General features: G+C 41.6%; 1 protein-coding gene across 10 annotated transcripts in view; it reads right to left on the bottom strand.

Moving 5' to 3' along the window:
- Ebf1 (EBF transcription factor 1) overlaps positions 1-27,306 on the bottom strand; it is a 382,353-nt gene that overhangs the window by 108,316 nt on the left and 246,731 nt on the right. For 5 of the 10 annotated variants that reach the window (XM_027938660.3, XM_071612014.1, XM_027938661.2 and 2 more), the window contains one exon: positions 15,528-15,669. In XM_027938660.3, coding sequence (XP_027794461.2) covers positions 15,528-15,669 — 142 coding nt within the window. The remainder of the gene's footprint in view (positions 1-15,527; positions 15,670-27,306) is intronic. The other 5 variants (XM_071612015.1, XM_071612016.1, XM_071612017.1 and 2 more) reach the window with 1 other exon arrangement.

Genomic DNA, 27,306 nt, shown 5'->3' with positions numbered 1-27,306 from the left:
GTGTGCTCAGTGTGTTTGTGACGGAAACCACAAGATGGCAGCCTGTGCGGCCTCAGCCCTGAGAAGGAAGGGTCCCTCTGGCACCCCGGCAGGATTCATGGGTTCCCCATAGTACCTGTGGTCACACTGACTCTTGGCTCCACACTGCCATGAATGGTACAGCCAAGCAACTTGTCAATGATTTAGATATTTTCACACATAGTCATAGTTCTTATATGTAAGCACTACCCCTTAACTGAATACCAGAGGACAGAGAGCCGAGAAACTTCCCATTCAAGCTAAAATGACTAACAATTATTGATAGGAATGTGCATATAAACGTTTTGTAAACACATGTCTTTGATTCTTTTGATTAGCAAAACTTTTAGTCAGTTAATAAGAAGGGATCCCCTCCTGAAGTAGATGACCCTAAGGGATGGCACCCACTTCGAATCACCTTCTGGAATACAGACATGCTTACACACACTGCCCTGCCAGCTATGCTCCACATCTTATCCTAAACAAGCACATCTATTTAGAAATCCCATTGCTTAATCTGCTTTTCCCAGTATAGGAGCCATCAGCAGCATGTACAACTATTTAAATTCAGTTTTAAATTAATTAATATTAAATTGAAAGTCTTTTCTCACACTAGCCACATTTTAAGGGGTCACTTTCTATGGTGGCCAGTGACAATCATCTTAGGGAGCACATTGATAGATTTCTTCCATTATTCCAGCAATTTCTAGTGGACAGTGTTGTTATTAGGACCAAATTTGGAACAGGTATCCGATAAAGAATAATCAGAGCTACAATTTTCGGGGTGCCCTTCAAAAGTCAAGAACTATGCGAGGAATGATGAATCCCTAATCCCTCCAACAAAGACCACAAAAGCAAATGCTCTCAGAGTCAGGTAGGAAGTAAAGTTAATAAACTGGGCTGGATGCAATGCAACAGGAGTAGCAGGAATTGTGTTAAACACATAGTGTGTGCCCTATCCAAAAGTGACACAAGTCCTCAGTTATGCTTTCCATGTAAAAACCTCTGTTTTTAAGATCAGCAACAAATACATAATTTATTAAAATACCATGTAAATTAAATTTACCTATCACCAAAGGCTGGATTCCATCCATTATCTTCCAGTGTACAACTTACATACATCTTTGGAAAGTCAAGAATCATCTTCCAGTTAATAAGTTCTGTCATCACACAACTAAAGTGCCACTGACTCATCAAATGATGAACATAAAACACAACCAGGATCAATTCTTCTTTTGACTGCTAAAGGCCTCTCTCTACACGATATGGAAGCCCCCACTGGCCTTCTTCAGCTATGCATAAGATATTCTATAAGCGGTTTGGGAGAAGAGCTTCCTGCTCCTGAATGATTTCTATTGTGATCATGCAAGACAGCATAGATAGCGATTTTTTTTTTAAAGAAACTGTGTTTTGAATGTGAGCAGCATTTTAAAATCAACCCTGCCCCACCTTTAATAATGGCCATGAGGTGTTTTGTACCTTTCTGAATAGTTCTGGTTATACTTCTCTCCACAACCAAGGATGCTACTGTTATGTGTTTGAATGAACTTTCATTATGAAGTCTTATCATTTTGAGCCAGTTTCCTCTCTTCCCTGCCATGTTCGGGGAAGCTGCAATTTCACGTCAGTTACAGCACAGATGTTTCCATGGTGATATCTGTGATGTTACAGGCATAGGCGTGTGTGTTGCCAAATAGACCCCACAAGATGAGCAGAGAGGACTGGCCACCCTGCTTCCTAAACTTCATGATGTACTGCCTGGACTTCCTCAAAATTTACTCTTCAGAGTCTCAGCTGTCCTATGTGGACTATGAAAAGCAAACACTCAGACTGGCCTGTTTCTGATTCATTTCTGCTCTCTGATTACCAATGATGAACAGAGGCTACTCTACATGCCCAGACCTAGATTAATCTTCCTAAGACAACAGCTTTCAAAATTGGGCTTGCAGGGTCAAGTCCACCTTGCTGAGTCTAGCTGACTTTCCCTTTCTAAGCTTAGCCCCCATCCCTTGCAAGCTGGAGATGAGATTCTTCAGGAATTAAGACCATGGCTCAGCTCACATGCCAGGCTGGCCAGTTCCTACCTGGGCAAGTTACTTTACTTTTCATAAGCTTCTACCACTTTACCTGGAGTAATAATTCTAAAAGAGTCCACCTTGACAGGTTGCTGTGAGGTTTAATCTATGTAAAGACCTTAACACAGAGAAAATAAGGGATAAATGTGAGATGATGGTAAGGAGAAGAAAGATTTATTGCAAGAGAAGGAGGAAGAAGAGTATCTTGCATCTGTACAGCTAGGCAGGTAGCTACCTGTGCAAATCAACCCAATCAGTCAGCACATCTGTCACAGAAAGGAATCTCATTTACCCACAAACTGGAGAGACTGCTCTGCACTTTACCAATGCCTGACTATTAATTAGTTTTACTCAGTTTTCAAATGGGGCTTTTCCATATACTCTCTCTCCACTATTCTTAATATCAACCTTAAATAGCAGACAAGCAGATGTTATTCTTCAATCCACTTCACAAATGAGATAGGATGGTCTCAAAGACTCATTTATACTTGAGACTTGGAGAGGCTACTTTGACTGATACAGTCACATATTTAAAACACCCAAACTTCCTTTCAATTTTGGTGTTTATCTGAAATTTCTGCTCAGTTTGGCTAAAATGTTCACTTTAATCGTATAAATACAGCCAAAGTCTCATAAAATCTTAGTTTTGCAATTTCTTATCCCCAAGATAGAGGGTGGATATTTATTAACTTTACAGAATATTACTACTCTATTTCCAAGTAAGGTTATTTCCCCCCTAAGACTCAGATTCACGAATGAATTATAGTTAAATCTCTCTCTACCTTCTTCTATTTCCAAGTTCAGAAAATACATCCTAATGTAAAACCACTAGTGCCAATTTAAACACAGAAACATAGAAAATACTGCCAAACATCCAGGCTGAGAAATGTTTCTTTTGTTACAAGTTGGGCTGCTAAACACATGCTCAAAATGTGAACATCCAATACAAGGGATAGCAACACGACCAGAACTTACATACTTTAAGTGGGGGGCAGTTTCCGCTCACTTTTGTTTTCCATCTGGACATTGTCGATGTCAATGGTGGACAGTGATATTGTCCCCAATTTTCTTTTTTTCATCTGAGCAACAAGGATCAGATTCCAGAGGACTTTAGCTAACCAAATCATGAAGAGTTTCTAGAATTCTGCCAAGGTTGAAAGGCAGAGGAGCATGAGATTTGCTGCACACAGAGTTACTGGAAGAACACAATTGGTTCAATGACTCAGGCAGACGATTTTAGGAAATAAAGATCAAAGGTACACTTTCCTTTTCCATCAAGAAATAATAAAGCACATTAGCACTGACTGGGACACCACTCCGTGGATAACATATCTAAGGGCTCGTCCTGCTCGCCCAGTACAAGTAGAAATAACAAAGAATTAAAGAAAGGTCTCACATTGTAACAACCATGGTATTTATGTATATATATTAGTGGTGCTGGGACTCGAACCCAGAGCCTTGTGTGTGGTAGGCGAGCACTCTGTAATTGATCTCCACTCCCTGCCCTCAACCTCACGAATTTTAAACATTCTAAATAATGACAAAAGTACATTGCTCCCTGTTCATATTGGACACATGCACGTGTCTTGACATTTTTATTGCTTTGCCCAAGTTTGATGGAAGAAACTGACGTGTTAAGGTCTCAGACCTGACACTGTCCATGTCTCTGTTCCCTGCGTCCCCCTGCCACATTTCTTTCCAGATCTGGGGATGAAAAATGTGGGTTTGAACAACTGGTGTCCCGCTGGTTACAACTGTCAATTAAATAAGCCTGCAACACAGGAGCATATGTTCACATATGAAATATTGATTAATTGCACAGATTGGGATAAAAATCTATTAATACCTGGGTTCTGCTTTCATGTTTACTGGTCAGATCTGCATTGGGTGGATGCAGATCTATTTCTGTGCCCTGTGGGCTAGAGAGTGCGACTTTTGTGTTTCACTTTTCTCTTCCTTCTCTGGATCCCATCTGGTTTCCCGTGTCGGTGCTTCTGTTAGGACTGACCAGCACGCGTTCAAGCAGGACCTTAATTACTGGGTCATTTTCCAGCAGACTTGCCCATGCAGACTGGCAGCAAAGCCACGACCCTGCAATTCTCAGCCTTTTCTCTTGTGACTCTCTGAGTAAATCTCTTTTTTCCCGGGATGCTAAAATCATGCCGATGGCATCACATTCATCTGATAAGAATGATGATCACCGAATTTCTATAAAGTTTCATTTCTGTCCACTGAGTATTTCAGGTTGCAGGGCTGGCACAGGGAGTCTGAGATAGGATGCCCGATAGTGTGACGTGATACCAGGAGTTTTTATCTTAACCCAGAAAAGTACCTTCCCGTATATCACTGCACATGCCAACTAACTCACCCTTGGGAGTGAGCATAGATCAGGCTTTTTGGTTTGCCTTTGAGTGATGTCGTCAATTTGCTTCAACTGAAGCAGGTTTTATATTACCTGCTCAAATGGCAGAATTTCTCTCTGCCTCTGAAGTCTAGGGTACGGGGAGATGCATTGACTAAACAATGGGAAAGAACAGCGGCCACGATCCCGTGTGTCAGCCGCTCAGAAACCCAAAACCTAATTCTTTTTCTGTTTCGCCACAACGAGATCCTTAAAGGATGGCCTCAGTTTCCCTTTTTATTAATTGGATATAATAACAGCAGTGCCCTCCCATGGCTGCTAAGAGAATTAAGGGAGATAGTGCCAATTGTGTAGCATTGAATTTGATACAGTAAGTGCTTAAAGCCACTGATTCCAGCAGCACCACCATTCCCTGAAACATGAATGGCAAATTTAGCATTTTAGTGAACTATAAGTTGCATCAGCCTGTGATGATGGACCCCTATGTCCAAGTCAAAGAGAAACCAACCTGTGGGGGAATTTTCAAGTTTATTTCTGAAAAATGGACCTTAGCCCTAACCCCATCAGCCCCTCCCGCAACCTTCTGTTTGATCCTCCTATGGTATTTGAACATGCTTTCCTCTCTGCTTAAAATTCTCTTTCTTCTTTGCTTGACCAAATACTGCTCATTCTTTTTTTTTTTTTTTTAGTTGTAGATGGACACAATACTGTTATTTTATTCATTTATTTGTATGTGGTGCTGAGTATTGAACCCAGTGCCTCAGATGTGCTAGGCAAGTGCCTTACCACTGAGCTAAAAACCCCAACCCAATTGCTGCTTATCTAAAACTTCTGAGTTTCCCTGACTCTTCAGACTTGGCTGAGTCCCCTTGCCTGAAGCTCTCTTAGGAGTCTGTTATTTCTCCTTTCTAGCACTTACCAGCCTTTCAATTTCAATCATCCTATGTACCATTACTTCCTTAATATGAACATATAAATATGCATGTGCTTAGGATTGTATACCTCATAGTGTCATTAACTGTCCCTATTCTGACCAGCTGGGTACTCCTGTTGTGCATTACAGTAGGCGGTCATCCGGTGTGTGTGTTGAATAGAAGAAAGAGAATGAAAAAGCAAACAGAAAAAGAATCATCAGCGGCGTTAAAAAGTTAAGGGACTAAAATGAGCAGCTGGAAATCTGAGCACTCCTCCAGCACGTAGGAACAATTGCCTCTACACCCACCCACACCCGGCTTCCTCCACGGATCAGCAACAGCAACCTGGAGCCCCATTTCCTGGGCTGATCTGGCCCCATTCCGGCAGAAGGCACTCCATTCTCCTGGGGGTTAAAATTAACACCAGTGAGCTCCCCCTGAGGTGGGCTGTCTTCATGCAAGGACCCAGGTGGATCTTGCTGACAGATGTTAAGGTTAGAAGGAAGGGTAACAGCCAGATGAGAAAACAGAGCCGCTGGCTTCCGGAGGTACCAGGACTTCCTGTCTTTAGGCCCTGCTGGTTCCTGCCCTCCCCGCCCCTCCCCCACATGGCAGCTTCAACACAGTTGCTGCTTTTTCTGTCATTTGAACTCAAATCCTATCTTGGAAATTGATGGGCGATCCTGCCCTTGACAACACAATGTCAGCTTTGCTCAGTGTCCAGCTGGTTCCGTATACATTATCATAATGCGCTGCCTGGGTGGACCCTGGCTGGCGCTCTCCCTGGGCTCAAGTCCCCTTTCCAAACCGACTGCTGCTCTCTGACATGCAGACTCTACTTGTTTAAAAATAAAAACAGAGTTAAAGACTTGGGAGAGGTTTTGATGTTTTAAATCCTATGAGGATATTAGGTCTTTTCTAAGGGTAAACTGAACCTAAATGGCTTTCTTTTAAAAAAGCAATATTCGACTTCATATAAAAAGAAAGACTATTTTCCAGGGTCCTTCACTGTTTCCTGGTGATTTGGAAGAATTATTACTTCCCCCAACTCTTAAAGTCCTCTCTTAAAAGCATTTCCCAAACTTTGGTCAGGATTTGCCTCATCCCAGTACCCCTTATGCTATATTTACTTCATTTTATTTAGTTGTGATTTTTATTTAGATCGACTAATTTTTTCCTTAAATTTAATCTTGTCCTAAGCAGTAATAACAGTGAGATCCTGATTTTGGAGTTGTAGGGGTTTTGTTGGTTTGTTTATTTTGTTTTGTTTTCATTGTTGTTTGTGTGTTGAGATAGACATAGAATTATTTAGAAATGTTTTAACATTTTTCTCCATCTACTAAAATCATCTCACACACTGTATGGGAAAACTGAAAAGCTCACAGCTAACTGTGGAGTGGATTGCACACTATACACTCTCAGCTGAAGGAATTCAGGGAGAAGAACATCTGTGGTGTAAGAACTGCCTGAGACACAAAAGGCTCTGTGTGCTAACACCTTGTGGCTTCTCCAGGCCTTCTGGAACTAAGTGTTCACCTCCTGAAGGCTGCCCAAGGTGGTAGGAAATGGACTCAGGTCTCTGCAGAGTGACCCTCACATTGGTATTTTGGTAGCAGCTCTCCAAGTCTGTGTGTGTGGCGTCTCAGGAAACAGAACTTATCTCAGAATCAGCTGCATTCAAACAATGAATTATCAAAGGTTGAAGATCCAGACAGAGCCTCTCCTTAAAGGATAAGGAAACTGAGGCCCAGAGAGACCTGAGCACACAGCAAGGGTGGAACTTTGTTTGTATTTACTTCCTCATGTATAAATGAAAACAGCCAAACAAGAAAATTTATTTCAAACCCAACTCCTTGTCACTAATCCTAAATATCACATCATAAGAATGGTTTAGGAATGGTGCATCAAAGTTTTTATCTGGGTATTAACACCAACTGGAATCATTTGAAATTCTCACTTGAGTATTTCTAACAAATAAGGATAAAGGCCTCAGCTGTAACCACCAATTACACAAATAAACACAACTGGAATTATGATGCATGTGTAACCCAATATAAGACAAAAAAAAAAAAATAGGTTTCAAAAAAGTTCCACCATTTCTGATCAAAATGTAAGCAGAAAATACCACTACCCACAACACACCACCCCGTGCTGATTACAAGCATGGTTCCCTCATTTATTATATCAAAGAAAATACTAAATATTAGAATTTTCCCAGTTTATAGGTATGTCAAGAAATTCCTACAAGACTACAGCCTCCTTATAGCCACGTATAATTTCTAGCATGAGGTCCAGTGACCCTGAAGGATCTCAACCAATGCTTAAGCCACCATCTCACAGTTTTCTCAAGATCACCTTTTTCTCCACTGTGTATATGTGCCAGAGAGTCCAGATGATTAACAAGTGAGTTCTAGGGAGATGAGTTAGAGCCTCCTTGAAAATAAATATTACCAGGCTCCTTGTTATTGCCAGCCCCACAGAAAATATCCCAGTGGTTAAATAAAATCAACATTTTAAAAATTTGACTAGCATGAGTTCCAGCCAGAGGAAAAGAGGTTACTGAAGAGAATGAACTATAAGGCAAACGTACATCATGTGCCCCAATTTTTTAAAAAGAGGTGCTCTGGGCTAACTTTCAAAAGATCTTTTTAGAATGCCAGCACAATTGCCTTTCTTGAATTGAGAAAAATAAGGACAATTGGATAGGAGATAACAATAATTTTGCATCATGTCCAAGAGCAGTAGTTGAAAGTAGATGCCAGAATTAGGTTTTGGGGATTTAAATCCGAAAATCTACTTAATTGCTGTGTGACTCTGGGCAAGTTACATATCTCCTTCTTAGCCTCAGTTTCTTCAAATAGCAATTCTATGTGCCCTGGAAGGCCTCAGGGTCATGGCTGCTAATTCTTAGTAATACTATTATACAGAGCTATGTGGTTATGTAGGCCAAGGGTCAAATACCAAGCTCAATTCTAATTAGTTTTGTGGCTTTGGGTAAGTTATTGATCCTCTCTAAACTTCAGTGTTCTCATCTGTGAAGTGGGAATACTAATTGTTACCTCTTAACAAATTTGCTGCAGGATTTGATGAGATAATATAAATAAAATGATGACCACAGTGCTGGCATTTAGGAAAGGTTCCATAAATGTTAGCTAATAATGGTCCAAAATAAAAACAGTAGAATTAAACTACCTGGCTCAGTCACCATCAGAGATGACAATTAAGTCTGAGCACGAGTTCCCCTCTATCACCAATGCTGCTGGTGGTGTCATATTCAAATAAAGAGAATGTAGATCATCTGCATGGTGATTACAGGTAGCTCATGAACTCTTTAATCTGCCTGAAGCTGAGGTCTTGATGGCTCCCAAGTCCCCAGTATTGGGATTGTGGTGTAATCTGATTTATGACTTACTCAGGAAATACTCTAGAACCTTATTCTTCTCTTGACGACATACCTTGTCCTTTCTATTTTAAGGGAAGACAAAAGGCAACTTCCCAACTTCTCTAAGGAATGGTACAATCTGATACTTGGAAACATGGGGTCTTGATGCTCTATTCTATGACACGTGTGGGTATTTTTAACCCTAAGTTTCTGTTCTTGCATCTGCCTTTATTTTTCAACTGGCAAAATCACCTGATAAATGTGCAACCCTCAGTACACAAAGATGGCACTAAGATTTCTCTAGTTAACTTGGACGCTCTTGCCTAAGTGGTCTGGCTGGAGCAGTGCACCAAAATCCTACATAACAGTGAGAGCCACTCACTGTGTCATCCATCCTCTGCCACTATGTTCTGAAAGTGCAATCTTTCAAGGGGGTGGACAATTGCACAGATATTCCTCTCATGATCCTCCAGGTCCCAGAGGGTCTGGAAGCAGACTAGGCCAACCTGAATTATGAAGGCACCAGGACTGGACCCAAGTCCTCCTGCAACACGCCATTGCCCAGGACCACAAAGCTGGGCAAGCTCTAAAATACACCCTTGCTGGCCAGCATCCCAGGGGTAAGTGCAAAGAGCACTAAATGCATCTTGACAGACACTATCTCTAGGTTTTAGTGTGAATAGGTCACATGCCCTCTCCAGGTTTTCTGTCAATGAGTGGGGGTGAAGGAGGTGACCTTGCAGACTCCAATGACTCTCCACCCAGCATGAGCCATGACCCAGGAGTTGCCTATAGTGGGAGAGAGAGAAGCTTAGGAGGGAATGTTTAGTTTACTTTCATTCATTCAATGATTCCATTTTGCTGGGGGTAATACACATTTCATAGATCAAATAACACAGCAGCCCTTCGTTCTATGGGCCTTAAGAAGACAGAGGTCTCCATATGTTCACTGAGTCAATGGGCAAATTCTTTCTATGTTATTTATGAAAAACATAATCAATAAAATAAAACCATCTGGAAAAAGAGCTCTCAAAGTGCTGGAATAGGTTCCTATGGTGAATAGGCATGATTGATAGATGGAGGAGTGATGGGGTAGGGGTGGGGCACTCTGGGCACATCCAAGTCCCAGGAAGCTTCTAAAGTCCAGCAGGGAAGGGTTCAGAGCAATGGTTCCCTGGGCTTTTCTGAGACTCTAGAAGAACCTATGGTCGAAACTGAGTTCACCAAAGCCCTGTCAGCCTCCCTCACCATTCCACTACCTGACCAGCCCATGTGGTCTTGGGTGACGTGGCCCTGGCCCTTGCCCAGCCTCATCTCCTGCCACTACTCCAGAGCAACATAAGCCATGTCGGTCTCCTTCAGTCCTTGAATTCACCTGAGCAAAGCAGCTCTGCAACACACTGTTCCTCTGTCTGGAATGTTGTCCCCTTTGGGGAACATCTGTTCATCTTTGAAGTTTTGGTCTACATGAGATTTCCACGGAGAAGGCTTCCCTGACACCCCACGCTTCCTCTTCCCTGTTATGGTCTTCCTTTCTGCACTAATTAGTTGCAAAATTTTGTTTCCTATCTTTCATCTCTATTTATATCATAAGTTCTGTGAAGATAGGGACTGTGTCTGCCTTCTGTTAGTGGAACCAGCTTAATGTCTGGCACATATAATTTGAAGCCCCCTATATTCGTTAGCCAGAGATCCAAAGAAGGGGTTCCACTAGAAATAGCTAGTGGGTTTCTCTGCTCCCCCAATCCTTGTTTCTTCAAAGGCCCCTCCTGCAAGATGGCATGAGTCCCTGACTTCAGTTCAGAGACCACAGAATTGTGCATGCTGAATGAAAGCTGACACATGACCGAACCCTGCTGTCACTGGGTGCATACATAGCTGGGGCCCACAGCGGCAAAATGACCCATCTAGGGTCACATAGCTAGTCAACAGCAGAATCAGGACTTGAATCCAGTTCTTCAGCCAGACAGCCTGATCCTACTTCTAGGTGAGCCTCAGGGCCTTATTTTTTTTTTTTAGGGCCTTATTACACAGAGGCAGGGGAGGGGGTCCTCTCCTGTCAATTAGAACCTCTGTGCCACTTTGGAGTAACCTACTGAGCTTCAGCCTTCTTTCTCCACGTGTCCATAAAACAACAAATTTAAATGCAGGTGGGCAGAGAGGATTCAATGGGGCTGGACACCCAGGGGCAACCAACAGAAGCAAAAACTGCTCCTGTCTGGATCAAAAAGATTAAAGAAGGTCATATGCTAAAGATCAAGTATAACACCATATTGTCAGGGACAGCCGGAACCCAAAGGTCAGAACTAAGTGGCAGTGGTGAAAACCTGGTCCTCTGTCTCCAAGGTTGTAATTACAGCCAGGGGACATGCTCAACGTCTCTACCTCCCCCTCTTCATTTCCAAAATATTTTAGTTTGACCAAAGCCCACTTTGGGTTTGATTTGTTTTATTCTGGGATCTTGGCACATTGATATTTCATGTCACCGTCTTTGTAATTACTTTGAAGGGAAACTTAATTCATGCACATCTGATGCCCACAAAAGTGAAATTTCAGTCATTTTCCATTTTTAGGAGGTGGGTGTGTTTTAAAACATTTATATTTGAGCCAAAAAAACTAAGTAGGACCTCAGGTCAAAGCTCACTAACACTAAGATATTCTCATTCTAAAAACCCTCAATTGATAGTTTTGTGGATTTTTTTCCCCAAATACATATGAAGGTGGTACAAATCCATAAGAATTTTTTTTTAACCCTAGATCTGGAGAATAGCAAATCAGGGCCTTCACCCCACTTCTAGAAAGGGGCCTACTGATAGGTAAATTTCTCAACTCTCTTTAGTCATCACAGAGAGGAAAGTCCTACAACAGTCAAAAGGGGGGAGAAAAAGAAGAAAAAAACACTCACATGCTAACATAAAAATATATATATATATATATATATATATATATATATATATATTCCCTAAAAAAAAAATGAGCATTTAAACCGCTTGTCAGACGGTTTCCTGACAAAGCCACTAGTGTGTATTCATAGACATTTGCATAAATGCTGCCGGTGAGTTCCCCATAGCTGTTGGCGCTAATGGTACATAAAGTAATTTAGTCACTTCTCCCAGCATTCTGTGTCAGAATGATGAGCGCCGGCACTTTGCCTTGTTGCGTATTAGATCATTAGATAATAAAGTGTTAGCGCATGCAGGCTGACAGGGTCTCTGCACTCTGGCATCACGAGGGCACTGCATTTTGCCACAAGGGGAGGAAATAGAGAAATGATGCCACAATTGGTCTAAGATTCAAGTAAACAGAACCTGAGACCCGAGATGCACAACAATGACAATAACAACACTTCTTAAGCCTTTTAGAGGTCCCCGGCACAGTCTGCCCAGTGACTGGAAGAGGAGGCACACACCAGTAACCACACATTAGGTGGCCACAGTTCAATCCTTTGATCCCAAGCCCATGCTTTTTCAAAAAATTGGAACCATGAGAGCAGTTACATTTGGAAGCCGCCTCTCTGCACAGCTGTGCATCTTCCATAAAGCTGTTGCTTAAAGGAACCTCACTAAATGCCCCATAAATAACCAGCCAAAGAAAATCTCAGTATTTATGAATGAAGAAAAAATGGGGGCGCAAAGCAATTACCATGAGCCACGGTGTGCCAAGATTCACCCTCTTTGGACCATGCAAGATTCTGTGACATAAATTTGCCTTTGTTAACCCTCATATTTGAAATATGGGGACATTAATCTGAGCACTGGGGCTGTGAGTCCGTGGGTTGTATGGGGAAGAGTGTGCATGAATGTAAACCATGATCCCTATTTCTACCTATATGCAGAGAGACAGGTCACGAAAGGAACTTTCCTCCAACTGTCTGACAAGCAGGATATAAATAGAGATGTGCAGAGTTGCTCAAAATAATTCAGGCTACCTGTAAACGAGGTGGTAAAAAAACCAGAATGAGGGGGAAATGAAGATGCCTACAGGTCTCCAGAGGTGAAGCTGCTGTGCAGACTCCGCAAATTCTATGCAGAAGCTATGCAAGGTGGGGGTAAAGAGATATTTGGATGGCAGTGTGATTCTTCAACAGGGCATTTTAAAATAGATTTTTTTCAATGGCAGGATTAAGTATTTCCCCCAAACCAACATGAATTAGCATCTGGGTCTACTCCCACACATTAGTGATGAAAGAGTTCCAGACTCACCCTTTGCTGGGTACATATTTATGTGTCAGCCTGAAGTGTCTGAATGAGTGGGCGGTTGTGTGTGGTTGGTTGATTCATTCTGCAAAGCAGCAGATGTCTATGCTACTGTGTTGTTGTTACTAAGGATCTGAACATGTCTATGCTTTCATTCCACTGGAGAGAAGCAAGGCTTTGATGACGGTAGAAACCCCACAGAAGGACACAGGACAAATCTATGTCCCCAACAATGGCTAGCCATTGATTTGTAGTGAAATGTCACCAATTTCTTGAATAATAATAACATGGGCATTTGCAGACTGGTGAACTGGAGCACAGGAATAAAATATTGTCTTTAAATTGTGGAATAATATGATATTCCAACTGAAATATTAATATGTAGTCTAGCAGAGAGAATTCTTGAGCTGGGAGGAAACTTGGAGATGTTTTGACCCGGGGTCACCTGTTAGCCAGTGACTTCATTCTTCCTAGGTACCTTCTCCTCCCTCTTCTTCCCTTCAGTGTTTGTTTGTTTGTTTATTTATTTATTTTCATAATCAAGAATCAACAATTAAAATCAGGAGGGTTTTAATTTTTGCCAAACTGGAACATCTGGCCTAAATGTGCTCTCATTCCCCTTAGCAACACTGCCTGGGGCTGGGGGCAGCAGAGCATGCACTTGTTCATCTTCAAGGTCTCCACCCAGCTCACTTCCCTTATTAACATTACCTGGCCCCACCCAGGGCACAGATTTAGGTGTTTTTTGTTTTTTTTAATTACCCTTCCTTGCACCAGATGATCAACTTCATTTTACCAGGAAGGAAACCAAAGATCCCCAAAAGCTTGTACAAGGTCACACAGAGTGAAACTGAGAACTGAATTGAATTTGAGGTCCCTGGTACTTATTCTGAAACTTTGTCCTATACATCACACTGCAAAATAATGTTACTGACCACCACCCACTAGAGGCATCCTTTCTAGAAGATCCTTATTGTTTGCTTGCATTGGATTTCGTTGTTGTTGTTGTTGTTGCTGCTGCTGTTGGAGGGATAGTCAGCACAGTATCATGAGCTCTCTCACTGGCTTCCCAAAAGCAGAAATGGGAGCTAAGTGTGGCCTGCACTTGGACCACCATTTGAAATTCTGCATTGGTGACTAGCAGACTTCAAGTCTACCCCCAGGCATTGCAACTCACTAGCCATAGTCAAAGATGATTTCAGTTTCTTCGTAATCAAGGCTTTCTAAAGTATGCCCACTGAGTATTTGTTTGCTTTTTTTCTTCTTCCTCTCACCTAAACACCTTTAGCAATACAATGCCTTAAGTGACTCCGAAGGTATTAAAAAGGCAACATTACTGTAAAGTGAGGATCAGAATAATTTTAAGTACAGAAATGGAACTAGGAATGTAATCATGAGCAGGTGTTTCAAATGGCCTCCTGCAAAAAGTAATATCCATCCATCTCAGCACTAATGAAACCATAAAGAAGCAGCTTTTGAAAGATGATGGTTTACTTTTAAAAGACTGTAAAACTGGATGTGGTGAAGAATCCCTTCTAAGAGTGTTACATCTGGCTAATTAATAAAATGTACTGTTTTGCATTCCTCAAGCACAGGGGGAAAAGCAGGCAAAAATGATGACAGTCGTGTGTTTATTAAATTGGGATGCTGGCAGGGAAGGGAGTTCTCTACCTTATGAATTATATCATGGACAGATTCGTGGCCCAGGGAAAAATCAGGCAATCAGGTGATAATTTGTGTGGTATGTTCTCCTGCTGACCTAGCAAACTGGAAAACGAAGTGAAGGAAATGGGTTAAGAGTTTAATTTGAGGAGATTAAATAAAGTGTAGGATAATGCTTGGTATCCAGGAGTCTCAGTTGCTGATTTTTGAATGGATGGATGGATGGAATGAAGGATGGATGGAAGGATACATTACATATACATGCAACCCGGAAATACTTAGACATGAGCATCCAATCCAACCCACATTTCTTTTAGTGCATTTACTTTCCCTGAAATAAATTTTTATCTGGTTTCCTCCTGTCCTCTCATAGGCACCATTGATTTGTTGCAATTCTCAAGACAAGTGTGATCTCTCCCCACCAAGGTCAACCTTCAGGAAGCAGGCCCTATCAAAAGGTGTTGGGAGAGTTCCACACAGGGTAGAGGAGGGGCATTTGGTCTGAGTATCACACACAGAGTGCACCTCCAGCCTTTGGATCTGATCTCCCAATGAAATTCATCAGGTGGTCACAGAGAGGTACTGGCAGGTCTGTAAGGCCTTTGCTGGTTTTCTTTGTAGATTGGCCTGTCCTTATTTTATAGTCAAGTGGGAATTCAAAATAAAGCAGTATCCCAGCTCTCTCTCCTCTCAATCCAAGACAGAGAGTTATGCAACCCAAACAGAGTGGGCCTCAAGGTGCTTTCCTCTCTTTAAATACTCAGCAACCATACTTTGAAGAGCAAAAACCCCAGAGGATTAATATTGTCCAAAGGACTTTTGAAATTTGAAACAAAAATGTGGTGGAGTGGAAGAAAGAAACCAAATAAATTCACAGTTACAAGTAGCAATGCCAAGCAATGAAAATGATTCGCCTACCATGTTCCAGATAAGAGGGCGTACCTTCCGAGGGGTCAAGCCTCCGAGCCCTCCGCCCATGCTTGGAGTTGTTATGGACAAACATGTTATCAGAGACTGCCAGGACATGGCCATCCACGTTGACGGTTGTAGACACCACAACCTGGAGACAGGAGAGAAGAATGAATGAACATTTTAATATAAAAGCATGGTGGGTAATAAACTCAAGTTAAATAAATAACAGCTGGGAGCTGAAGAAAATTGCATAGCTATTTCACATAATAACTGGTGCTTATGCTGTACAAGTCTAACAAGAGGAGCTATTGATGAGTGGGTCTTTGGCATGGAACGCTTTTGATGCAGTTTTAAGTAAAATTGCACAGTTTATAGTTCCACGGCAGAAGGTGCACTGTTAACCATAATTTTAACAAGAGGATCTTTATTAGCATATTTTTTTTTTTTACACAAGGGTGGTTGTGTTTCACCTAAATTACCCTTCAGTTTAGACACTGAAGCAGATATCACAGTTGATCATGCAAATAAAAGTCTTTTGAATCTTTAAAATATCTCCTCCCCACTGTGTCAGGGTTAAGAGGATAGAGGAATAAAAAGGAGAGGTTTCAGCGAGGGCTTGGATGTGTCTTTCTCTCTGGGGCGTCTTTTTCTGGTTTCTTGTACTTTTTCCTTTTTGTGTTAGTTTGGTGAATCAAACCAGAATCCTCCTCCCCACTATTACCATCATGCCCCCCTCAAAAAAAAAAAAAAAAATCCCTGCTAATTAAGAGTCTTAAATCTATTTTTAAAAATTGTGGGACTGGCCCAAGACACAATTGAGTCACCCAGGCCATCTTATGACCTGACTCTGAGCCTGGTTTGCCAAAAGGAACCCAGGCAAAGGTGTGCCTCCGAGAACTTTGAGTAAAACAATGACAAGAAATGACCTACACTTCTCCTTATATTAAATGGGGAAGAGGATTAAAACTGAAACCCACAGAGATATGTTTATTCATGCGACCTCTTACAACCAAATATAATAATTGTCTGTAATTGCAGATTCGGTTCCCACCTCATGCTTTGACACGAGAAACAGCAATCAGCCAGCTCCCGTTTAATCCACCTATTATGTTGACTAATTAACTTTGCCCGACAGTTTATTTCTTCCTCCATTATCAGCCCCTGTCAGCCACAAGCACCCTGCAGCATAGGGGAGACCTCAGGCCCTTTGATTGATCACCGATAGATTGACATGCAGATTAATTTAATTAGAATCACCTCACTTGAGAAATGAAAGACAAAGGCAAGAGGGCTAATAGATCTGCTCTCATAATGAGGCGAGCCTCCGCAGCGGAGGCTGAGGATTTCTGATTTATTTTGCTCAATTCCCCAGTTGCTTGGAAAGACTCTTGCTTTAATTGTTCTTGGTTTTGAGAGGCATTAGCCTCTGAAGAGGTGAACTGCTTTACAAGGGTTGGCACATACTGAGGCCCCTGTTCTCCCAGTTGGCCAAAGGGAACACTGACTTCTAGAGTCCCATGAAACAGTGGTCACATCACGGGATGAGCCTGGGAAGCATGTGTGGCCGTGGCGCAGGGTCTTTGAGTTGTTGGCCCTGCTTGGATCAGCATGCCCTGCAACTTTGCCATACTTAAAAATTCTACGGTCCCTCTCTTTCATCTAGATGCATCTTGGCAAAAGAAGGTAGATGCATGCTGGTTAAAGAAGGTTTTCCCTTCCCTAGGCCTTCAAGATGGCAACCAACTGCAAAACTGGATAACGCATAACTGGAGGCAGCACCAGGAAGTTGGTTGTATTTTCCAAATCTGTTTTATTAAAATGCATAGTGAGCAATTGAGAATCCATCTGGGAACAGGGCATTCTCCTTACACATTGTGAAACCCCAAATTCCATCTGGAACAGGTCATCCCTGGAAAAGTATGGGAGGGGGATGCTACAGTTAGCAAAGTGGTTTTCTTCTCATGGTTGGCCAGTCAGGTCTGTTGGTCCCGAAGTGGTTGTGCACCCCTCGCCAATTATAGAATAACTTGAAAAGAGGAGGGGAAGAAGAGAAGAAAACCGCCTGTTCTTTCACTTTCAAAAACTATTATGTGCGGTGGCAGAGGGAATATTATTTAGGGTAAAGGAAACGCTCAGGAGGAGACTTCATAGGACAACGGCAATTATATAACAGAGCTGGGTCTTTCAAAGAAATTTTGATTTACTACAAGACCGCAATTGAGTGGTCACTGGAGTCGTTAGCTAAAGACACTATAAAAAGAATCCCAAATGGTGTCTGTTTCCAGTGTCAGGAAATAGAAAGTGGTTATTCTAGATGTCTGTCTTCAGAAAAAAAGAAAGCAATGACAATTCACCGTGCACCTGTAAGGCACAGTGCCACAAACATAATCTTAAAATATGCAGTGTCTTTTAAAGGCACTGTCATCTAATTCCTAACACTGAATAAAAATGTCAAAAATGGTTAAGGGGGGGGGGAACTATATCATATATGGTTTCCCTCTCCTTGGCAAGAGAAGGACCACGAGAGCCACGTGAGTGACAGAATCATTTCATTGCAAGGCCAGTCAACGTTGGAGAGAAGATAATACAGAGAATCCTCATGCCATTCATTTCTTAAGATAAATGACTAATATGTCCTTCAAAAGCTTGTAGCACAACTTTCCAACCCCAAAATACTTTCTCCCATTCCAATTTGGAAACGATAGATTTAAATGAAACATACGCTGAAAGCGGGTCACAGAGCAATTTGTAAGTTAATAAAACAATCTGTGAGATGCAAAAGGGGTTCTTAAAATAGGCCCATGTTAGAAGAGAAAAGGATCTTTACAGTTCCACACATGATTAATGATGTGCTGACACATTCAGCAGGTGGGGGGACAGGCAGGCCTGCCAAGGCTCCAACCTCCCCAAATTTTGTCACCAAAGCACAGTTTGAATTTGGGACAGATAAACATAGAAAATGATTTTACCTCTGAATTCAGCCAGCCTATTCCTCTTTATCCTCTCTTTTATTCCTCTATCCAGAGAAGGAACAGGAGTGAACAGGTATGTTCACTATGTCAACACCTGTTATAGGTGGACCTTTACTTTCTAGAACCACACTGTCCAATGCGGTACCCAAACATGCACCTGTTCAAACTAAGTAGAATTTAAAACTCCATTCTCGAGTCTCAACAGCCACATTCCAAATGCTCTGGTCACAGCCACAGGTGGCGGCTGGCGACTGGAACTGGACGGGGCAAACTTGGAACATGTCCATCACTGCAGAAGGTGCTGCCACACAGCACACTGTAGAATGGTTCAGAAGTCGTTTGTGCCAACTTATTGGTGGGAATAATAAATTACATGCCTGGAGTTACATCTCCTGAAAAATACTAGGCAGGTACACAGGTGTAGAGTTGTATTTTTTTTTAAGGATTGTGTTTTTATCGGGGCCTTTACTTTAAATGTAGTCACCCAAATGTGCTGATTATTACTAGCATGTGCCACAGGTACTCTGATCTGAGTCCCATCCTCCAGGTGAGGGCATTTGGTGTACATCGAGGAGAAGGACAAGCCTGCAGTAACCTGAGGACTATCGAGACCTCAATATGTTGGTCCCTTTCCTGGCTCACACCAGTGCTTCAAAACCTGCTGTTACCTTCTTTCCTGGATCTGCATATGCCTAAAGATTATTATTCTTATTATCTACCCTAATCTATTTAGAATACGAAAGAATTAAACAAAAAAAAAAAAGTCATGATTCTCAGCTCTCTAGTGCTCTTAGTGGATAACTTTGGCCAGTTTAACTTAACCTTTCTAAGTCCCTGTGTCCCTGACTCTCAAGTGGGGAGAATAATGGTCCCTAACTCATAAGGTCGCCCAGAGGCTAGGTTCATCAAAGTGGCTAGCGGGGTTTCTGGTTCCTACAGAGTGGTCCAGGAATAGTTGTCACTTTGTGGGTGACAGCAAACAAAATGTTCAAAAGGACGTGTTGGGCTGAGAAACCTGAAGCAGTGCCTCTTGATTTCCATGAAGAGAACCTGTGTGAACTGTTATTTTAAATAAAAGGGTACTGAGTGTCTCTCCTACGTCCACTGCTCAATGGAGTGGCCCCAATGTTAAAGACCTTTGTCCTCACAATAAAGTATCCCACAAGTCAGGCCTTTGGTGGGTTGCAGATCTCACCGGTTTATGTACTTTTGCTTTCTAAAATCTGTCTGCGCCTTAGTCTGTTACATTCCAGGCTTGAAACGAAATGAAAACTGAGTGCAACAGAAACAGTCTGTACCCGAGACAGCCTACCATTTGGGTCTAGCTTTCCCAGTCCCTCACATCAGCGTGGGGTTCTGGGGAGCCCTGTTGCTGGTTGGTTCTTTCCTTTCAGTGAGGCAGGGGAACTTGCGAGTTCAAACTAATGGTCTAAGATTCATGAAGCATAACCTCTGTCGCATGAGCAGATTTTCAGAAGGACAAAGCAGCTAAATTCGACCATGAAAAGGAACACAGGGTAACTCAGTAACAAAAGCAGCAGGCATGTGGGAGAAGGGGTTATCCAAAAAGGATCCAGAAAACTTGAAATCTGTATCTTTGAGTATTTCTCTAACAAATATGGAATCATAGGAAAGATTACACCGTAAAAATATGTTTCAATGTTAAAGTTTAGAATATTTTGGCAGTACGTGTCTCCCTCGGAAAACTAACAACTTCAACAAGTTTTGAATAACTATAAAAAGAAAATCACAAATCTTGGTCTGCAGTGCTACACACAGTAACTCAGTAAAAGGCAATCAGTGATAAAGCTGGTGGTGTTCCCTCTTTTATTGATAAGCACAAATTAAATTTACTAGACAAGGCCAAATGGTTTTCCGGTGTAACTGTGCCAATATGCAGTTCTGTTTCCTTTCTTACCTCTAATTTCAGCTTGCTTTATTTCTGCATTAATCCAGGGACTCTAATAATAAAGTTTTGAAAATAGTAACTTGAAGTACATGAGTGAAAAAGGCATTAAGGGCCATCCCATAGAATAGTACTCAGCCATGAAAAGGAACACACTATTGATCCACCTGTTTTATTCTCCAGAGAATTATGCAAAGTGAAAAAGAACAATTCCAAGAGGTTCCATACTGCATGCTACGGGCTAAACTGTCCCTCCTAACCCCTGTTCATATGTTGAACCTGTAATCCCCAGTGTCTCAGAAGAGGAAATTTGGACACAGAGAGAAGGTGAATGTGGGTAGGCTACAAGGAAAAAAGGAGGGAACACTGTGGTGTTAGAAATACTCAATATATTGATTCTAGTGGTGAATTTAAAAACCTATACAATTTTACAGAACTAAAAATATATATATATACCCACACAAATGAGTACAACTCAAGGGTAAGGGAAATTTGAATAAAATGGGTAGATTTTACCAGGGTTCATATCCTGGTTGTAGTAGTATACCATGATTTTGCAAAAATTAGATTACTATTGAAGGAGACTGGTTAAGATATACATGGGATCTCGCCATTACTTCTTATGATTGCATGCGAATCTACAATTACATCAATAAAAAATTCAACTAAATATAAGGCATCAGCAACCCAGATGTCCTTCAAAGGGTGAATGGATAAACAAACTGGCAATCCACACAATGGAATATCATTTAGTGATAAAAAGAAATGAGCTGTCAAGCCACAAAAAGGCATGAAGGAATCTTAAATGCATATTATTAACTGGAAAAAAAATAGAAAGTCAATCTGAAGGGACTATATACTGTGTGATTCTGACTGAATGACATTCTGCATAAAGCAGAAACGTGGAGGCAGAAAAGAGACCCGTGGTTGCCCGTATGAACAGTTGGAGAACACAAGATTTTGAGGGCAGTGAAACTATTTTGTATAAGAGGGTAATGATGATTGTATAACATAACTGTCTAAACCTGCGGACCCCACAACAGAGTAAAGTCTGATACAAACTATGGAGTTGGTTACAGACATCTGTCCATATTGGCATATTAGTGGTAACCAATGTATCATACCAAGGCAAGGTATTAATTATAGGGGAAGTTGAGGAGGCTTTATGGATCCACATGAGAATTCTCATATACTTCCCACTTATTTTTATGTAAACTTAAAATTACACACACACACACACATATATATATATATATATATATATATATATATATATATTTCCCCCAAACACTTGTTAGCTGAGTATGGTGACATGTACCTATAATCCAAGCTTCTTGGGAGGCTGAGGCAGGATTATCATAAATTAGAGGCCAGATTTAGCTACTAAACAAGACCCATCTCAAAAGGAAAAAAAAAAATAAAAAAGGACTCATCTTCTACCCTCAACCACACACAATCTACACCCTGCTTGTCTACTGAACCACTTTCTTATGGACCATCAAATGGCAGAGACACAAGAGACTCAAGAAACCAACTAATCTAGTGGCTTCCAAATAAGAGTTCTCGAACGTACAGAGGGGGGACAACGCGGCAGGGAGGGGAATCCCAAACACATCCAAAATAAGGTTGCGCACTAAAGCATCCAGTAACTTTGCTTCGTCCGAGGCCCTATCAACTCCATATGGGAACTCAGGCTATAGCATCCATATGAGAAGCTCTGCCCTGGCACCTGCTCAGGGCTTTGAATGATTTTAAAGCAGAGAGCTTGATTCTTACTCCATAAATGCAATTAGATTGAAAAAATATGTCATCACATGAGGTTCCTAGGGAAAAAAAAATGATAAAAGGAGTCCTCGGTAGTTCTAACATTACGAATTTGTGCAACACCTCCTTTTACAGCTTGGAAAATGAAGGCCTGAGAGGTTTTAAAACATCCTCAACCCCATAGGACAAATTAGGAGCAGAGACAGAGACGTGCCAGCAGGGAAAGCTCCAATTCCTGGTCCAGTTCTCACCCACAGCAACCCCCGGCCTCTCAGCACACAGGCCTGGCTTAAGCGAGGCTGCCATCTGGATCCTCCTGGTATCTCTCAGTACAAACCTATGGTGTCCAAGCGGCTGACTACAGTTTAAGTATTATTTACATAAAAACGGTCTGCAGCAGTTAGGTCTTCATTAACTTTGTCCTTTAAAATATCCTTGAATGATGTGGAATGAGATATTCTCTGAAACGTGCCTGATTGCTAGTTTCTGTCTGGTTGAAGGACCCCAAATAACTCATTAAAAATTATGGAGGACGCGTGGACCTACAGGATGTAGCAGAGTGGAACTGTCAGAGTAGGCAGTGGCGAACTGGATTAAATCCGCATTTAAGACTCCAGGCGAAACCCTCTCTTTTCTTAGAAGGAAGACAAGAGGTTCTTGTGTTAAAATATTTAGTCAATTGGAAGCTAGACGTCACTTCCGTCTCCAGAACGTGACACATGCTAAATATGAAAATCCCATCCATTAGGTAAACCTCACTCCTCCCACAGTGGACCAGGATCATTTGATGACTTTCGATGGTGTCATTGGTGTGTTTGACTGATGTCCTCTGTTTGTGTGTCCTTGTTGGTCATTTCAAGTAGAAGTGAGCTACACACAGAATCACCACATGTTTCCATGCACAGTGTCACACACCTGTCATCCCAGCAGCTAAGGAGGCTGAGGCAGGAGGATCACAAGTCCAAAGCCAGCCTCAGCAACTTAGCAAGGTCCTAAGCAAATCAGCAAGACCCTGTCTCTAAATAAAATATCACAGAGGGCTGGGGATGTGGCTCAGTGATTAAGTCACTAATCACAGGAATGAACTGTGTCAACCGTGTGCCAGGCACGATCTACCTACTAGAGAAGCAGCAAAGAACAAGTGCATGACCAGGATTTTAGTGATCACTGGGGACACAGGGGTGGGGGTTAAATAATCAACAAGTAAGCAATAAGAGCAAAATTGGGACTGCCATAGGTTCTAAGAAATAAAAAAAGTAAAGGTCAGGCTGTTCCTAGAAAGAAACTATTTTTGATTGGGTGATTAAGGAAGGTCTCTCCTAGGAAGTAACACTTTGTCTAAGAGCTGAATGGTAAATATCTAATCATTCAGCGTGTGGTGGAAGTTTCCCAGGGAGACGAATAGTGAGTTGAAAGGTGGGGGTGGGGTATGGGGGCAGCAAGGATAGTAGAATGAATCCGACATTTTTACCCTATGTACACATATGACTACATGACCAGTGGGATTCTGCATCGTATACAGCCAGAAAAAAATGAGAAATCATACTGCATTTATGTATGGCACATCAAAGTGCATTCTACTGTCATATATAACTAATTAGAACAAATTAAAAAAAAATAATATCCTGAGGGGGAATGAGTTTGGTGTATTTAAGGAAAAACAAATGAAGGATAAGATGGAAGCCCAATGGGCTTGACTGAGCAAAGTGAATAAGAGAAAAAGTGGCAGGAAAACAAGGACAATTATATATGTGCCACAAGGTATGGTGTCTGACATAGATCAAGAGCTTCATAAATGATAACTCAAAAAAAAATTTTAAAAAAATATAAGAATGCCTCTTACTGGAAAGTCCCAGTAACTAAAAGCATCCACAGAACCAACATGCATTGGCAATCGCCAATCACACCAAACACTTTGCATCTATTAGTTAATGTATTGTACATTTCTTCAAAGGCAGCCGTACTTTACGTGAGACTACGCTTCCCCAAAGTGCAGGGCTGCCCCTCCTCAATGCCATTCATGAGGATCCCTTCTCAGTGATGGAGACCTTCTGCCAAGATTCAGCATAAGACTCGTGCCAAGATACATATTTGCCCAATAAGCTGTAATGGTTTAATATATCGAGTTGAAAATTCACCATTTGTATTTACTACGTTATGCGAATTAATCCTGTATTCTGAAACTATCATTAGGGCTGCTTTCAGTATAATTAATCAGCATGGCACATCTTGAAATTATTCTGTATGAAGAGAGTGAAAGCAGCTCAGGCCCCTAGCATTCTGTTGGTAAAGAATTTAATTGCAAGATGTGCTGCTTGTCAAAACAATATAAGTACATCCAAGACAGAGGGTGGGGGACTGTGGGGGAGAAGAGAGGAGAGGAGACTGGATTCCCTCCTTATGTAATTGCCTTTAAACAGCAGACTGAAATGGCAGAGGCTGGCCATGTGTTTTAAGAATTTTCTAATCATACTCTACAACATGTTTATTTAGGGATATCATGTCTCTTCACACACACACACCCCAAAATATTCTCCAAAGTTTCTACAACTAATTAAGAAGAAGAAAAAAATAATAATGAGGTCACTACCCATGTTGTCATTTTTAAAAGAAAAACACATTTTAAGTGGAAACTTGGGATGAATAACCTGATGGATTCTTCTATCTCCTGTCGAAGACAAAGTGAAAGAAGATTGCTTGTCACCTCGGATAAACATGAGTTTGAGTAGGCTGTTCCCTCTGCTCAAAACCCTTTCCGACTCTTGTCAGCAAGATTTATAGTTGTCCCTTGGTATCTGTGGGGAATTGGTTCCAAAAATCTCTCCCATGGATGTTCAAGTCCCTATGTAGAAAGAGGTATTTGCATCTAAACTACACATATTCTCCCATATACTTTAAGTAATCTCTAGATTATAACACGTAGTACAGTGTGAATGCTACATAAATAGTTGTTGTACACCAGTATTTAGATAATAATGACAAAAAAAAATCTACACATGTTCAATACAGATGCAGATTTTTTTCCAAAAATTTTCCACCTCTGATTGGTTGAATCGGCAGGTGCAAAACATCTGGATATGAAGGATCAACTGTACTCCTAAGCTGATAGCACTGAGCTTAGACAGTAGCTTCTCTCCCTTCTCACACTTTTTTTTTCTCTCTCCTAATATCTTGCTTAATTTTCTTCACAGCAATAATTACAATTTCTGGTTATTTGTAATTATTCGTTTTTACATATCTTCATTGTGGCCCCTGATGGAAATTATTCCTAACACATTCCTTTTGTCTTCTTGTGCCACTCAACGAGATGTCAGCAGGCCTCTCTGGGGATGTAGGTGGCCTTGTGATTGACTTCCAGCCAACGGAATGTGAGCAGGTTTGACAAGGACCAATTCTAAGCCAAGGTTTTTAAGATGTTCATGTTCCCCCTTTATGGACCCTTCACCCTTCAGCTGGCTCAGTGGAGACAGAAAGGCTTCAGGGGAAGGAGACATACAATATCCCAGGTCCCCAGATCACTTGAAGGCCAGATCTACTTATTGAGGCAGGATCAACTGCCATTTACCATTATGTAAGCAAGAAATGACCTTCTATGTGAGCCATTAATATATTCTTTGGTCTACTTATTATAGCAGCTGGTATTATCCTTAAAAATGGACCCCAACTGAAACAGAGGTTTCATTATGGCAAAGAATTTTTCTTGTTCGTGACAATAGACTTTATAGTATTTCAATACTATAAAGTGCATGCATTCATGCATGCATAAATACATATTACATCTATATTCATACATACTGTTGTCATAGATGAAGAATTTATATATGAATACAGATTTACAAGTGATGGAAAAACTATGTAGAACAGAGATGATAAATTTGGAAATCTATGCTTTACTTCATAGTCTCCAAGTATCCTGGTATCTACACCATGATGACAAATAGAACCCAATTCTTGTCCCTCCACTCACTATCCTCATTCTGCCAGTCCAAACAAGGAAGGCTATGGATAAGAATTTAAATCTTCACCTTGAATTGTCTGGCTCATGTCAGTTAAAACCCAGACCTGTGATTTTTACACAGTCCACTGACATTAGCATCTTTTTAGTGTCAAGATGAAGAAACAGGCTCGTTGAGTCGTACCAAATTTCTCCCTGTGTCATGGCTGTTTCCATCCCCAACTTCTTCCGCTCTCCTTCCTCTACCCTTCCCCACAGCAACCAGAACTGAACGAAGCCTATATCCAACTGTTGTATTTAAGCCAGTTTGTCGCCCTAATCACAGTCTAGGGATTTCAAAAGAAAACATCCATTATAAATTTAAAAAAAAAAAAAGATCATACCAGATTTTCTACAAGGTTTATGCCATAATGCCTTAAAGTATGAACACCGCCGGGCTCTGCGGAAAGTGATTAATTTCTTGAAAACACTCAGGTCACAGTAATTGACATGACCTGTGTAATTAAGCAGTCTCTGTTTACACACCAGAAGCCCAGGCGCTGTGAGGCTGAGTTTGCTTGACAGAATGTCTTTACATGTCAGGGGATCAACAACCTTTCTTCTGTCCTCCTCAGTCACCTACACAGGCCCCTGATTGCTGCTCAGAGGAGACATGCTCTGGCATTGCCGTGTGAAGATCAGGCTGGCCTGGGACGCATACAGAATGCGTGGAGAGAAGACAGCCACTTAATAGGCGAGGGAGGGTGTTTTCCATCTGATGTCTGCAGGACTCTTCAATATCACTGGTAAAAGCCACATTGAGATGTAAAGAGTAAACCAGAGGTTTTTTGTTTGTTTGTTTTTTTCATGACAAAAAGACAGTCTCTCACTCTCCCTCAAAGGCAATGAGGACACAAAAATATTTGGAATCAGTTTCCCAATTCATGGGCTGTGAGGAAAGTGACGGAAATGGTTTGCCCTGTTCCTAAGAAGCCTTCATCCAGTGTCATCATGACACATCTGTCAGCTGTCAGCTGCGACGGCTGCAGAGAAGGCTACCTCTCCCTCTGTTCTGTCCTGAGACTTGGGACAGCAGAGCACTCTGCAGTGTCTGAGGCTGCTTTGCTCAGGCCTCATGGAGAACTGGCCCAAACCTCCCCAGTGAGGTGAAGCTGGCTGCTGCTGACCTCGGACTCCTGTCTCTAAAGT

The sequence above is a fragment of the Marmota flaviventris genome, chromosome 5 (genome assembly GCF_047511675.1).
Source record: "Marmota flaviventris isolate mMarFla1 chromosome 5, mMarFla1.hap1, whole genome shotgun sequence".
Lineage (NCBI taxonomy): Eukaryota > Metazoa > Chordata > Mammalia > Rodentia > Sciuridae > Marmota > Marmota flaviventris.
The sequence above is the reverse complement of the archived record's forward strand: the minus strand, read 5'-3'. Positions and strand labels throughout refer to the sequence as shown.